The sequence below is a fragment of the Ursus arctos genome, unplaced genomic scaffold (assembly GCF_023065955.2).
Source record: "Ursus arctos isolate Adak ecotype North America unplaced genomic scaffold, UrsArc2.0 scaffold_25, whole genome shotgun sequence".
Lineage (NCBI taxonomy): Eukaryota > Metazoa > Chordata > Mammalia > Carnivora > Ursidae > Ursus > Ursus arctos.
Genome location: NW_026622930.1, coordinates 44,054,110 through 44,070,588, shown reverse-complemented (window position 1 = coordinate 44,070,588; position 16,479 = coordinate 44,054,110). Strand labels below are relative to the sequence as shown.

Below are 16,479 nucleotides of genomic sequence, written 5' to 3'. Positions count from 1 at the left end.
AAAGGCTAGAGGCGCGCTTGTGTGGCTGGGCTTTCTCTGCTGGCTTCCGCCACTGCAATGAGAGGGACACGCTCTGCTGGTCCCAGAAAAATGAGAGGTACTTTGAACAGCCTGGACCCGAAGCCAGCTGTACCCAACCCAGATCAGCTGAACTCCAATCTAATTGCACATGTGTAGGCAAGAAACCCATCCTGGCTGTTGTAAGCTGCTGCCCATTTTTCTGCGGCCGCTCCTGCACAGGACGAGTCCCTCTCTCTACGCGTTCTCCCTGCTGTGTGAGGCGCCTCAGTCTCTCAGCGGTGTCCACACGTTTCTTGGCTGACTCCTTCTCATCAGCACTCAAGCTGGCTCTGCTCTCTCCAACCATGACATTAAAACCTCCCTGTTGACCCCTAGCCCTTCTCCAGGAATCGGCCTGTTTCTCCTTCTCAGTCTGATTTCCTGGAAAGTGGTCCATCCTGGCTGCTCCACTTCCCTCCCTCGTCCCTCCGCAGGGACCTCCTGAAATCGGATGGTTGCCTCTGCCACCTCGTGAAGCTGCCCGTCTCGGACTGCCTCCTCTCAGCCGCACTTGACTGGGGCCCACTTCCTCCCTGCTGTGCTCTCTCCCCTCGGTCCCTTGATGCCACATGGGCTGCTGCCCCCTCCTCTCCTTCTAGGGCACCACTTTCTCTGCCCTTCTTTCAGGTTCCTCGCGGCTCCGTCCTGGGTCCTCTTTTTCTCCTACTCTCCGCCCTGCCCGTGGGAGATCACGTGCACTCCGGAGGCTTCTTGCTCCCTCTCTCTGCCCATGGCCTCCAGTCCTCCTCTTCAGCCCAGAACCCACTCCTGAGGCCCAGACTCATAAATCCAGATCCCTCATGGAATCTCATTCGTTCATTCAGCAAGGATTTTCTTGGGGACTCCCAGCTGCCAGACACTGTTGTAGGTCCTGGACACGCAGTAGTGAAAAAAAATCCTGTGTTCACAGAGCATCTGTTTTACTAGAGTAGGGGAAGTCAGACAATAAATAAGATAAATAGTATTTTAGAGCTTCTGGAAAGTGGTGAGCAGAGGAGGGATATCATCTTCCCATGTTTTTAAGGGCTCACTAGGGTGCCTCCCCTTGATGCTTGTGCTCAGGGTCACCCGAGGTAGTGTTTAGCCCCCTGCACGACAACCAGGTGCTAACCGTATAGTCAGCGTCTGCCTTCTGCTCAGGTCATGATCCCTGGGTCCTGGGATTGAGCCCCACATCGATCCCCGCATCAATCCCCACATCCAGCCGTGCACTGGGCTCCCTGCTCAGCAGGGAGTCTGCTTCTCCCTCTCCCTCTGCCTTTGCCCCTACTTATGCTCTCTCTCTCTCTGTCTCAAATAAATAAATAAAGTCTTAAAAAAAAAAAAAAGGCTCACACTGGCTGCTGTATTACAAACAGATGGGCGCAGGGTGGGGGTGGGGCAGGCAGAAACAGGGATACCAGTTAGTTGGCTTCTAGTTTTGACTGCCTTACAGGCACCTCAGACTCAAAACTTTAAAACTGAACTTAGTACCTTTTCCCAAATTTGCTCTTCCTCCTGCGTTCTGCAACCCAGTGAAGGGCGCCCAAATCCCTGACTCCAGCCCAAATCTGGCTGCCCCCTCCCCTCACATCTAGCCAGTCATGAGTCCTGTCCATTCTAGCATCTGAATACCTCATTCATCCTGGCATTCGTTATTTCACCCATTCACCAAATAGTACTGAACACTCACCAGGTTTCAGACCAGTATCAGAGAGGTAAACAGATACGATCCCTGCCCTCTCACTGCTTAGAATTTAGGGTGGGAAAGAGACAATTAAAAACAAAAATGAGCCAATAAATATATGATTTCCTTTCACAATAAGGGCTATAAAGAAAATGCCCTAGTTTCAACAAAGAAGAAAGCATGCGAGAGATCTTCAATAAGGGAGGCCCTCCTAAGGAAGGCACAGGGCTGAGAAGGGCTGGGTCGTGTAAGGATGGGGTCTTCAGTTCCTCAGGCTGCCATAGCAAATGCCCACAACCTGGGTGGCTGAAGACACCAGAATTGTATTCTTATGGTTCTGGAGGCCAGAAGTCAGAAATCAAAATGTCAGCAGGGCCATGCTCCCTCTGAAGGCTCTAGGGAAGAATTTTCCCTTGCCGCCTCCTAGCTGCTATCTTGTTGGCACTCCTTGGCTCCTTGGCTTGGAGAGGCACCACTCCAACGTCTGCCTTTATCTTCACATGGCCTTCTTTGCACTGTGTCTATGTCCTTGTTTGTTCTCTCCTCTTCTTATAAGGACACCTGTCATTGGATTCAGAGCCCACCTGAACCCAGTATGACCTCATCTTAATTACATTTACAAAGACCCTACCTCCAAAGAAGGTCACATTCCAAGGTTCTGGGTGAACCTGATTATTATCAATTACTATTCAACCCGGTGCAAATGGCAAGATCGTTTTCAGACAGGTGGAGTGGTTTTCATGCAGGCCCTCAGGTAGGAAAGGGCTTGGATCAACAGGGGCCAGTGAGGCTGAAATGTGAAAGGACCCAGAGGAGGGAGCTTGGAGAGAAAGGCAAAGCTGGATCATGGAAGGAGGACAAAGGGAGAGAGAGACAGAGAGGGAATGAGACACCCGTGATGCAGAAGTGGCCCAAAGGAACAGAGTCGTCGAGAAGGCAGCCAGCACAGGATTTCAGGTTATCATGGGGTTGGCGTATGATGGGCGGTCTCGGGAGCACAAAAGGGGAAGAGAAGGGGCACAGAAGCAGGTGGATCTGATGGTGAGGGAGAGAGAAGTCCTTTCGAATGGCTTCTATTTTCTCAACTACATAGGAGACAGCTAAGAGGTGAGGGAAGGCGGCGGGAGTTGAGAGGAGAGAAGGAAGCTGGTTGTGTTGAGGGTGAGAGATCACGCTTATGGGGGCTGCTGGGGGCCTTATGGTTCTCTAGGACATGCCCATTTCCTTCATGCCCACTGCCACCCAGCTCCGGCCACACCGCACCTCTGCATGATGGCAACCGCCTCCCATTGGGCTTTTCTTCTGCCCATCCTGCCTCTGCTCCCAGGTAGTCCCTCCACCGCATCCCACCCCAGTCTGCAACTTCCCATAGTGTCCCTTTGCCCTCAAGATACAATCCAAACTCTTTAATGTGCCTCCTAAGGTCCCGTATACACCGGCCCATCACACGGCTTCCCGATTTCATTTCTTGCCCCTTCCACTTGCAATTCTGCCTCTCAATCAGCCAGAATTCTTTTACCACCCTTAAAGGCGCCATTCTCTCTCTCCCCTCCAAGGCTCTGCACTTGCTCTTTCCTCTTCCGGCAATACTCTCTCGCTCCTGCTGCATAAGCCCCCTCCCCTCCTCTGCCTGCTAACTCTCCTCCCCGTCCCCTCTCCCCTCTCCCCTCTCAGCCTGGCCTGCTCCCCAGTACAGCCTCCCACTTTGAGTCTGGGTAAGTGTTCTGCATAATCCTCTATGCTTCCCTTACTACCGAAGTTACCATGTTGTCATGTAATTGCATCTTTACTGACCTTCAGCCCTCTAAAACTATAAACCCCGTAATGGACCATACCTCTGTTTTTCATATTACTTGACATATAGTGGATGCTCAAAAAAAACAAAAAACCCTGTTAAATAAGTAAAACAGTCCGTGTCTATGCTGAAGGTCATAAGTAACTCGGAGCTTTTTTTGTTTGTTTGTTTTAGATTTTATCTATTTATTTGAGGGGAGGGAGAGAGCACTAACAGGGAGAGGGGCGGAGGGAGGAGCAGACTCCCTGCTGAGCAAGGAGCCAGGATGCAGGGCTCCATCCCAGGACCCTGAGATCATGATTGGACCCAAAGCAGACACTTAATTGACTGAGCAACCCAGGCATCCCTAACTCAGAGCTTTAGAACAGTTGATCCTGCTTCCCCTCCAGGCATAATGCCATTGCACTTTATACTGGTGACATCAGGGAACCCCACTCTGCGTGGCCGTCAGGACATTACTGCCTGTTCATGCTCTGGTTCTCAGTTGGACTTGTAACTGTCCAGCTTAAATTGCATGAAGCGTTGTGAGGTTTTCCACCGGGATAATCTCTGCTGTGTCTTGCTGCAAACGTCCACCTCCTGTCTCTTCTGCAATCTCTGGTCTCTTTTATTCGGTTGTAGGTTATGCTTTTCTTTGTAAGTGGCCTTCCAGTTTCTGAAAGCCTTGGGATGGTGTATGTATTGTAGTCTCTTGGTCATTTGAATTTGAGTTCCCCAAAATTCTTTTCTTAAGCTGTTCTTTTCCTGTAGCACTGTCCCAGTTCTGACACTTGAGGGGCACTTCCTACTCTGCCTTCCAGCAACGTCCCAAGGATGGACTTCTACTCATGCCCATGTTGTCCTAACATGGCTTCTCAAGTGACAATGGAAAGTGGAAGATGCTCTGGTTTCTGTTTTGTGTCTCTCCTATGGGCATGCCCTCTGATCTTTCTGGAAGCATGTTGATTCCATTGCTAATGCAGGCACACCCAATTCCTACAGATGGCCATGACCACTTTATATCTGTTGCCTATTCCATTAATGATGCAGTTGTTCTGTTTCTTACTTCTAGTCTTCACAGCAGGAAAGTTCCCACCAGCCTCCATGTCATTAGTGGGTAAACTCAGCTGCCTCTTGCCCTTCTGCTCCGTGTTCTAATCATGTCCTGATTACCATCACAGAAAGAGACACAACACACTGATCTTTGCTAATTCCTCTATTCTATTGCTAGGACACAGGAAATAAAATAATTCCCTTCCTCCCCTGCCCTTTTTGTGTTGACCCCAGTACCTACAAATTCCTATTGGAACAATCCTGCATTACTAATTTGTCCATTTCTAAATGCACATTTTTTTTTGTTAAAAAAACCTATTTGTTCTTGGGGCGCCTGGGTGGCTCAGTCGTTAAGCGTCTGCCTTTGGCTCAGGGTGTGATCCCAGCGTTCTGAGATCGAGCCCCATGTCAGGCTCTTCTGCTGGGAGCCTGCTTCTTCCACTCCCACTCCCCCTGCTTGTGCTCCCTCTCTCGCTGGCTGTCTCTCTCTCAGTCAAGTAAATAAATAAAATCTTAAAAAAAAAAAACATACCTATTTGTTCTTGTGTATAGCTTATAAACAAACTTTTTTCTTAAAGCATGTTTTCATCTCTGTAATTGTTTGCAGTGTAGCAAATACAGTGTATTAATGCTCCACATTTACTCCAACTACCTTCTAGAATGCTTTCTGTACTATAGAGGCTGGGACATGAAAACTGCATTTCCCAGATGCCCTTGCAGCTGGAGTTTCAGATATGAGCATGGCTCAGCCACTCAGATGCACTCCATGGGATTTGTAAGGCAGGAGCGAGACATAGCCTTCATTTCTGCTCATTTTGTTGGCAAGCACAGTCAGGTACATTAAGTTTCCCTCTGTCTGATCACTAGCTTTGCGAGTGTTGAAAGCAGTGGTGGGCCAGCCATTTGCTGGCATGGACTCCAGTGGGCACTTGGGAGGTTCTGGTTGGAGCAGGTGCAGGGACTTCGTGACCATGGTGATGCTGAGGTTCTGGAGCTGAAGGCAGGAGCAGTAGCGTCCAATTTTGACAGAGAGCTTCCTGGTTGTAGAAGGCTATAGCTCTGATGGTGGTCAGGTTCTGCAGAGCAGTATGGAGGTCGTTCTGGAAGGTTAATGAGCCTGACTCTTCAGACCTCCCTGCAATCCTGAGAGCCAGTTAGAGCCTTGGAATCGTCCCTTTCTTGCTTCCCTAGCCGGCATGGATTCTGTCCTTTGCAACAGAAGCCTGACTCATATACCACGGGAGTACTTATTCACAGTATAAAATATAATTTCTGATTAGAAAGATCTCAAGGCAGGAGAAGCAGCTATTTGAGAGGCAAGATAAAGGCATTTTATTGGCAGCTGCAGCTATATAGGAGCCAAATCAGGGCTCTTGCCCCTTGGGGTGTGCATGCGACTTTCTGTGACAGCACCAACAGGATTTTGAGGCATGGCTGGGAGGCAGAGTTCTGGAGACCTTAACTTTCATATTAACTTGAACTTGTCCTCAAACTCAACCCTAAACTGATAAGCCTGCTGGTCAAATTCTTCTGCCACAACCTTTCTAATGACAAATGGCCTTTCTCTCTTCTCTCTCTCTTGTCTCTCTGTCCTTCCTTCCCCTCCTGCAGGAGTCCTTCAGCACCACCATCTATTCGCACAAGATACACACACACACACACACACACGCGCGCGCGCGCGCACACACACACACAACCCCATACACGGGAGGAGTCCATTTGTAAAGAAACCTTGTGATATAAATGACACACCGAAGTTTCAAGGGAGTCATGATGACAAGCTCTGCGGTAGAACACATGTCTGGGAGAAAGGGCCAGTATTCCTATATGAAAAGCACAACAAGAAGAAAGTAGTTCCCATGGCAGGGGAAGAAGCTGACAAGAAGCACAGGTCTAAGAATGGGCAAATCACTCCTTATCTGCAGGTGTGGGTTCCATTTTGCTAGATCAGGCAATACTTGCTCAAGGTACAAAATTTACAACTAAAAAGGACACTCAGCAAGTCTCCTGCCACCCTGGAGCCCGTGCTCCCGGTTCCCCCTTCCGAGGCCCCCTCTCTGGTGAGTTTCTGCCCCAGCCCATTTTCCCCGTGGAGCACCTCTGCTCTGGGTTGGGTGTGGAAACCTCCAAAATGGTGGTGAAGAGCTGCAGAGGGAGAAGAGTCTGTGGTAGGGCCTAGGATGCTGACAATCAGGATTCCAGAATCACCGGCCGGTGCCTGGCCACGGATCGGGTCAGATCACCCATGTGGGCAGGACCCCGGGGCTTACCTGCTCCTGGCCACCCTTCAGGAGATGGCTGACTTGCTGGCAGGAGGTGGGCCCATGCCCTTCCCCTTAGCACAAGTTCTGTCTGCTTCCGTGATGCTGCGTGTCATGCCCACAGCCTTCCCTTCAGCAGCGGGGCACCCCGCTTGTGGTGAGTGTTTGTTTATATATGTCATGCCGTTGTCCTTCTGGGTCACAATATGTGCATCTGAGGCAGAAGGCTGCTTGGGTTTTAAACTAAGAGGGACTGCCAAACACCCTCTCCATTGTGGAACGTTGCCGTACTAGGAGTTGCCGTACTAGGAGTTTACACAAGAAAAATCTGTGCCAGGGGTGCCTGGGTGGCTCAGTCGTTAAGCATCTGCCTTTGGCTCAGGGCATGATCGCAGTGTTCTAGGATCGAGCCCTGCATCGGGCTCCTCCGCTCTTCCTCTCCCACTCCCCCTGCTTGTGTTCCCTCTCTCGCTGGCTGTCTCTCTCTGTCAAATAAATAAAATCTTAAAAAAAGAAAAAAAAAAAAGAAAAATCTGTGCCAGTTATAACAGGTATTGAGAACGAGGGAGAAGAAGAGAAGAGGAAACCTGAAAAATCCTTTGGCAATTCTGAGTGTGACACAAGATTCTCTTCCTTCTTAGCGATTCTGTGCCTCGTTCCTGATAATTTTAGGGTCTGCTATGTCTCTTGCTATGAGAATTAGCATCAGCAGCTTTCAAAATGACTTACCAGTTAACCCCTCCAGAAATCTTAAGACATTATTCTTTTCTTCTCCAAATTTCCCATCCCTAAGCCTTCTAATTCTCCTTCAAATTTCCATCTGTAAAGTTAATACAATCCAATAAGAAAATAATGTGCTCTTGAGACGCTGACATGCTCAGAGCCATTTTATCCTGCCCTAAAGCCTGGAAAGTTTGAATTTTCCTTAGGATAAAAAAGTAAGAAATAATAGAATAATTCACTGTACTGTAACAATTAAATCCAGCAATTTAACATTGTGCATTGGTAAATATAATGCTCGCAACAACCAAAAGTCTCCCATGTATTGACAGACAAAAACAAAGTTATAAATCTAAACTTCCTATTCCGAACCACATTCCAAAATGTAAATAAGCATCCAAGCATGTTGCTACATATCTTTACAGAAGCAATTACAAACAAGCCTTATCAGTCGCTAAGTCGCCGACGCACACAACGCTTATCTGCTATGCCCTCTACTGGATAGAGCACACAAGGCAAGTCGCATTATTTCCAATTAATTTTTGGCATCATCACACTGCATCTGCTTTAGGAATGCAAGGCGTGAAATTTATAGTAGCAGGTTTAATATTCTATCCAGCCAAAATTATTTCGCTACAAGGACTTACCTTTGGTGGAATATTTTGGGTTGGATTTCTTTTTTAATACATAGATTGCTTCTCCCCTTCTTGCAACCCACTGTCCAAACTCTCAAGCTGTCACCAAACTCAGTACGTGGCAGGAATAATTTCATGCTGAGTAAAATGTGTTTAATTTCACATCCTGTAAGAATAATTACTTAGCATAATGCCACTTAAAATGTATTTCTATCTGCAAATGCTAATGAAGCTACGAAAACCTGAATCATCTTCGGAAAGAATTAGGGTATTAAGGGGGCTTCTCCTTCACTCCCTCTTCTCCTGTAGTGACTGCCTGAAGAGAGAAACCGGGACCACAGAAATAATCCGAGACTAGATGCTGCTGTCTTTAAACTGGGTGTGAGTCCAGTGGCTTGCGGGGAATTTAAACCCACAGACCTCTGCTGGGCCCCCACTAAGATGCTGAAAACAGAGCCAAAGGCTCCCTGGAGATGCCCAGCCCTCACCCTGGTCCCACTCAGTGGCTGCTAGGAAGGAGATCAGGTCCAGGGCCAACAAGGCCACCTAACCTCATGGCAGGGATGGCAGCAGACCTGTGGCCTCTGGCCTTAGGGAGCTTGTCTCTTGGTCAGTGCTGTGCCCAGGTAGTAAAGACCGCTGTTGTAACTACTGTTCATCTTGAGGCTTATAGCAGGCAACACAGAGTGACGAGGAGCAAAAGGGAAGAGGAGTCCTTTGCCATTAAAGTAGTTAAACACACACACACACACACACACACACACACACACATACCACTTTTATTTTGAAATAGTTTCAGAATTACAGAAAAGTTGCAAAGATAGTTCAGGGAGCTCTTGAACACCCTTCACCCAACTTCCCCTAATATAAGACCTTACATGACCACAGTACAAAGATCCAAACCAAGAAACTGTTAGTACAGTGCTGTTAACTACACGACAGACTTCAATTGGAATTCCACCCATGTTCCCACTGATACCATTCTTCTGCTCTAGGACCCGAGCCAGGACCCCACATTGCATTTAGTTGTCGTGTCTCCTTGGTCTCCTTTAATCTGGGACATTCTCCATCTTTTCTTGTCTTTCATGCCTTTGACACTTTTGAAGAGTAGTGGTGAAGTGTCCCTCCGTTTGGGTTTGTGTGATGTTTTCTCACAAGGAAAGCAGGTTATACATTTTGGGCAAGAATACCACAGAAGTGCTGATTTCTTCTCACTGCTCTGTAGAAGGGGGACCTGGTCCTTTCCTGCAGTGAAGTTAAGCGAGGGCACGTGTGGAAGGCCTGCATGAATAAGCGCACTTCTAGAACCCGAGTGGTGGGTCTCAAGAGAGGTAGGCACGAGCCTAAGAGCACTTGACCGGCTTCTCATACCTGTGTCCTCCTTTCTCTGTTACTATGGGAGGCGATGAGAAAAGTGAGGACGTTCCTTTGCTATTGGTAGACAGCACTGTATTTCTTTCTTTTTTTTTTTTTTTAAGTAATCTTTACACTCCCCATGGGGCTCAAACTCACAACCCCAAGATCAAGAGTCGCATACTGTACCGACTGAGCCAGTCAGGCGCCCCAGCACTAGTGTTCTTTTTAATCCGGTGCCATCGAGACATGCAGGACAAGAGGTAGCCAGGGAAGGCAGAGTATAGGTGGATGGTAGTGGGAAAAGGGTGGGGGGTGGGAAGAGGAGGACCACATGGCAGTGGGCCCAGTGCAGCCCTCTGTGGACCCAGCAGGACTCTAGATAACCTGAGAATGAGATGCAGACCTCTCCATGGGTGGGAACTTGTTCATTTGTATGGAGGGTGTGGTGGTCAACAGTTTCTCATCAGCATTTGTGACAGAAGAAACAGGTGTGATACCCTCAGTGGGGTTAAAGAGTAGTAGTGGTGGTGAAAAAGGACCCTTGGGCAGATTTGGAAGATTTGCATTTTGGCTTTCTCCCCCTCTGCAAATAGAAGCTCCACAGGGGACAGACCCTTGTCTGTCTGGTTCCCCCCTCTCTCCGAAAACCCAGTATCCAGGCTTGGCACGTTGTAGGAACTCAAAAAATGTGTTTTGATGAAATGAATTAAAAAAAAAAATAGGTGAGTGGATGCTGTAGTCATCTGTTGAACATACTGGTGGGCACTCCACTCATCCCCACGGGGAAATCCAGGACGCTGTCCCAGCGTGGTTTTAGGAGCCCAGCAGCAGTCCTGAGTTCAGGACTCCAAGCTTTCTGCCCCATGCCAGTCCTCTAAGTGCTCCGTGAAGCTGGGTCGAGGAGGAGACTATTCTTCCAGAGGTCTCTGGGAAAAATGGAATCCACGCTGTTTGGGGGAAGGTAGAATCAGACGTCCAGATGGCAAAATCCGAGTTGGGGGAGAGAATGCAAATGGTAGTAACGTTGAAGCTTCCTTGCAGATGCACCAATAGGAAGAGGGAAGGACCGTCACGGTACCGGGGTCACACGGGACGGATCGTACTTGGGTGCACGCGCACGCATGCGTGTACACGCACCCGCTCACAGACTGCGATGCTTTTCTTATTCACGGGACTGCTTTCAATTCTTCGTCTGCTCAGTGCTTCTTGGCTACTCTCTTCTAATTGCCAGTTTCCCATATAAGTTATATAATATATATATATTTATATAAAGTATATATAAAGTAACACGTTATTTATAATTATCCTTGTAATTTAAATTGAACTATTTAAGTTTCCCAGAAGCCTATTTAGTGAGGACTTTTAAAAATATACAAGAGAGAAGCAGAGCAGCAGTCCGCGGAAGGCTCTTTAGACTTATTTTACTGAGGTGTAAAAGTGGGTGCGAGCTGGTTTTGCTGGCATATTAATGAAAACAGCTGGCACTGTGAACAGCTGGTATGTTCGAAGCCCTTTATACATAGCCACCCACTTCATCCTTACAGACCTGTCCTCAGGTACATCTGATCTATCCCCATTCTACAGAAAAGGAAATTAAGGCACAGAGACTTGCTCCAAGTCATCCAGCTAGTAAATGGCAGAGCTGGGAGTCTAGCTCTGATCACCACACGACACAGTGCTTCTAGTGCCATCCACAAAAGGCCTGTGCTTTCTGAAATAGCCTGGAACCTGGGAGAGTAAGTGGAAGAGTTGGGAAGGACTAAGTTTCTGCTCTTTGCTCTTTTAGGGACAAAATGAGCCCAGGAGGGCACTGAGATGGGCACTTTCAGGGACGAGACAAAGGTCTTTGTTAGGGTATTTCTTTAATCCTGTAACAGTCCTGCACTATAAAAAAAAAAAAAAAAAAGGAACATAGAATCTCCATCTTACCAAAATTCCAGGAAACTGCTTTAAAACCAAGTTCTAGTTTTGTTCGATTCCTGTGTCGGTTCACACAGTACCTTGTTACGGGCTCATAATATTCAACAGGCACGGGTTCTGTGGATCGACGGACTGTTCACAAGGGACACGGAGAAGGAGAAAAGTACTGTCACATAAATGCTAACGCTGCCAACGGGGTCACCTTCACCTTTAGCCCAGAGAGTGTGCAGCACGGTTCGTGTGGTCTTTGTCTTAGGGCTACACCAGACGTGTTTGCTTCCCAAAGAGGAAGGGCCAAACTACTTCCGACTCTGACAGTAAGTGCAGGACGTTTAGGTGATTTCAGATCATTGAAGCCGTTCGATGGCTACTAAATGGAATTAGTTGTTTTAGCAACAACCATAATAGTTATTGATATTACCATAGTTATATATTTTTACAAATCATACATAGGACTCAAGAGCCAAATTTGGAAGAAATCACTATTACCTAAACACTGAATTGGTAATGTTCACAATTAGGAAACCAGACATTTAGGCCTCCAAAGAGGAATCTGCCTTTCTGGACACTTAAAAAATTTAATAGACTGGCCAAACCAAACAGAACTATCATGAACACTAGCTCTAGATGACCTTCGTTTCTGGGAAGAAAAGTCTAATTCCCAACTCAATGAACATTCCAGTGGAGCTGGGACATATTTCCTTCTGCAAAACACAGAAATACTATTATGCTATGAACCCTGCTTAGAAGGGGTAAGGGATATATAAATTAGGGCAACATTTTTCAAACCGAGCTTTCAGTAGATGATTCAGCTGGAATATAATCTATGCTAACAAGTCCCAAGATTTCTAAGTGACTTCTTCTTACCACACCAAAGCATTTTAATTTAGATATATGTTCCTAAATCCAGGAAGCATAGGGAAATTCTCTGTCAAAGGCCAAGGATGCAGGCTCTGCCTAAAAGGGAAGGGAAAAAAAGAAATTATGTCCCAGAAGTTTGGAGAAGGGGAAGAAAGCTGGTCAGTGTATAGCTTTTAAACAATATCCTACAACACAGTTCTCAAGCTTAGATACAATTTACCTCTAGAAAAGTCTATCATAATTTTAATATGGCCGCATTATTTGGGAATTTTAATGTGACACACAACAGACAGTGGAATGTAGCTGGTTTTACTTACCTGTGATGGAAATCACAGTCATGCTCTGGTCCCAGCTCTGCTATTACCTAGCTGTGTGACATAAATCAAGTCGCTTACTGAGTGTAGGCCTGTTCCTCATTCACCAAACTAGATTCATTGTGCTGGTTATATGAGATGATCCCTAACTAACTTTTTGGCATTCACGTTCACTAAAGTTAGATAAATTCCGCTCAGCCAGTGGCTTTCCAATCTATTCTTTTCTGTGACCCGCAATAAGAAATACATTTTATATTATGACCTAGTTCACACACATATATATATTTGTACGCAAGTGCTTTTTACACACAGGCACACACCACACACATACACACACACACCCCACATAGCATATGTGTTATACATGCAACTACACACATATGCAAGGAATGAAACTAGAAGTTTCATGAAAGAATACTTATCCTTGTTGCCTTGGATGCATCATGATATTTTTACTCTATTTCATTAAGAAAAAGATGGTCCTAATTTTCACTAAATTGACTCCATGACCCAGGTTAACAAACACCAGAACCAGGCATAATCCTGGGCCCTGAGGAACGGCCTCGAGGGGAACGCAGGTGGTCGTGTAGGTTAGTGGTTAGAATTCTGATCACTGAGGGGCGCCTGGGTGGCTCTGTCAGTTCAGCATCTGTCTTTGGGTCAGGTCATGATCCTGGGGTCCTGCGATCAAGCTCTGTGTTGGGCACCTTGCTCAGCTTCTCCCTCGCCCTCTGTGCTCTTTCTTCCTTGCTTTCTCTCAAGCAAATAAATTTAAAAATCTTAAAAAAAATAAAGAATTCTGATCACTGAAAGAAAAATATAAAAACTATGGAGACACATAGTTGCAGGAATATTGAAGGAATGTATTCTAATTGTAGTGAACACATTATGACATACTAAATAAAAACTACCACTAAGTACGAGTGCTCTCATCAGTGAACTTTCCTGTTTTAAGTGCTGCACAGTTGAACTTTGGGTTTTCATTCTTTTATAAACAAAACTTTTTGAAACTTCCTCTCACTTGTTAAACCGAAGAGTCACAGGAACCCTAGTGTTTTGATAAATGACTCATCTTCCATTTATAAACAACCTCTTTTAAAGTTTCTGTAGCTTTTGCTAGAGTAATTTTTTAAAAAGATTTTGTTTATTTACTTGAGAGAGGGAGAGAGAGCATGAGTGGGGGGGAAGGGCAGAGGGACAATCAGACTCCCCGCTGAGCAGGGAGCCCAATGTGGGGCTCAATCCCTCCACCCCAAGATCATGACCTGAGCTGAAGTCAGACACTTAACTCACTGAGCCACCCAGGCACTCTTGCTAGAGTACTTTAAAAGAGTCTTTGTTTTTTGTTTAACTTTTAAAAGCACTATTAATAAAAATACAACTATATAATGTTTTCCTTCCACTTTGGGAACGTATTTTTAGGGGAGATACTACAAGAAGACCCTAGTCCTTGCACCTTTTACCCTGTCCTCAGATCCTAGATGGCCCCTGTTGCAGTTTTTGAGTTCACACCTTGGCATGCCAGGGTATCACTGGGATTTCTTGTGTCTTGAACGACACTCAAGGATCTAGGGTATCAGGTGACCCATGTAGGTTCCATCCCACCATAAGCCCACGATGAGAAAACTGGGTCTCACTTCCCAAGCAGCGTTCTCTTTTGGGTTCGATGGCCCACACTTTTCCATATAAGCAACAACCACAGGTGGGAAGGGTATTTCCAATGGTTCAACCATCCAGGGAATATTTCATTGAGATGAGAGAAATCTCACAATTATCTTTTTTAAAAGGTTACATTACAAAATCACCTCTTTTTAGGTAAGATTTCTACATAGAAGATGATTATGGTGTGCATATTTTCAAAAACAGGACATAATGTCCATTTATCAGTTTATAATCTATAATCTACAATTAGCTTACCAATATAAAGACTATACTCCTATTGTACTTCTTTCCCCTGACACTATTTATACAGACTTGCAGCAAATTATAAACAACTGAAATTATGAGAGGGTGAAATCTTAGATCTGGATTTCTATTTACCTTTTGTTAGAGTGTTATTTAACATCCTCCTCACCTAATGGCAACTATGGAGGCGGCAAGACTACTGGGCTGCTGGAGAAGCTCCATCACTAGGATGGAAATCGGGCCAGCTATTTGCCTTTGTGTTCGATCCGTATCTTGCAAGTTTCTCGACTTTATCAACACGACTTTTCTCAAATCATCACAATACCTATGTCATTGAAAATGAACCCCAACCAATAACACCTGGGATCTGAGGAAAAGATTCAGACAACTCCACTTACAGGTCAATAACTGCGGGCTTCCTGTTTATAGTTTTGGAGCCTCTAGCCATCTCTCCCCCTACTTTTTTCTTTTTGCAATATGACATAAGCTAACCTTTTGTACATATCCTTTCCACCAGATATATATTACAGTGTTGAAGAGCAATCAGAATTTTTTTTTCCAGAAAAATCCCTTTCTCAAGATATAGTCCTGTTAGTTTGCTTTCCTATATCCAGGTAAACACATTGTGTTATTCCTGAGGCTTTTTTTCCACCGTCCAATGCTGATCCAAATCAAACAGACCTTTTGAGGGTACTGACAATGACGTCTTCATTGAATATGATCGCTGCTAAAGCTGTAGCTCCCTGTTTGCTCTGTAATGCTGTGCCAAGATCCTGGCCTTTAGATGTTCCCAGAATCCCTGGAAACAGGACTTATTTGTTTGTGAGTATACGCTCTAGAATGATTTTGCATCCACAACAAAATATGAGGATGAATAGAGCAGTGTGACTCTTTTCCTGGGCTGGAATTTTATTTCTTCACCTAACCACAGGACTTGGAGCCACTAAGAAGAACAGTAATACCCTACATTGGTGCATTTATAAAATATACCAGCATTAAAACAGAGTGAAAGGATTTGCTGTAACAGGATCCATTTTTTTTTCAACCTCTGCTATTAAAGCTTTTTTTCCCCTGAATATTAAAAGTATCAACATTTCTAAATTCTGAGGGATATTGGTGGAAACTGTGATTAAGGATTCACATTGTTTAACTTTTAAAATATAAATTTAAAAAACTAGTCTTCATATATCCTAGCCTGATGACCTAAAGAAATCAGCTGGGTATCCAAAAATTACCCTGAACACTCAAAATGAGCTTTGTTTAGGTATCATAAAAGCTAAGTAAACATAACGGCTCTATCATCAGAAAATACAAGGAAGACGAACGGAGGTAACATTTCACAATGTCTATTAGAAGACCTCAAGAAGTCTACTAGTAATTGATGCCTTTCCATTTTGGCTTTATTTTGAGTCACAGGACAAAAGCATTTTTTAAAATGGGACCTTTGAGAAACACAGAGCAAAGGGGAGAGTCAACAGTAAGAACGGAGCCTAGCTCCCCTCCGTGGACGTGGGGCTGGGGGGCTTGGTTCGAGGGCCCAGAGCCGCAGTCCCTGCCCCACGCTCCAGTGTGCAGCCAGCCCGGGGCTGGCCAGGAGGGCATCGCAGAGCGGGGAGAGGCGGGCAGTCTTGCCGGCTCCCACTTGCTCCTCAGGCCAAAGTCCAGGCAGAAGTTGGCCTTGTGGGGTTCCTGTCGTCCTGCCAAGCCGCGGCACTCCGGGGACATTGCTAGGAGGATCCTGGCCAAATCCTGCATGAGAAGTCACCTCCTTCACATGCTCTTCCATGTCCGGGGGTTAGACTAAAGGAGACCCCTTCTGTCGGGTTTGGTGGTCGTTGTGCACCAGCCAAGGAAAAGTAAGGGAAAGAAAAAGAAAGCAACTTGCTTAACGGCACACAAGAGAAAGAATCCTTCAGAACGGTTGATCTGGGAATGAAGCCCAACGCGCCCAAGC

The 16,479-nt window shown here is 45.9% G+C and overlaps 1 protein-coding gene across 4 annotated transcripts in view; it reads right to left on the bottom strand.

Moving 5' to 3' along the window:
* Nucleotides 1-3,438: 3,438 nt before the first annotated feature.
* Nucleotides 3,439-16,479, bottom strand: part of TMEM260 (transmembrane protein 260) — a 78,925-nt gene continuing 65,884 nt past the window's right edge. Inside the window, exons 16-17 of one of the 4 annotated variants that reach the window (XM_057318431.1) lie at nucleotides 12,313-12,402; nucleotides 11,435-11,577 (exon numbers count right to left, since the gene is read on the bottom strand). In XM_057318431.1, coding sequence (XP_057174414.1) covers nucleotides 12,346-12,402 — 57 coding nt within the window. In that variant the 3' untranslated portion in view covers nucleotides 11,435-11,577; nucleotides 12,313-12,345. Of the gene's footprint in view, nucleotides 12,403-12,455; nucleotides 12,675-14,661; nucleotides 16,342-16,479 lie in introns of those variants that run through there. The other 3 variants (XM_026480316.4, XM_057318432.1, XM_057318433.1) reach the window with 3 other exon arrangements.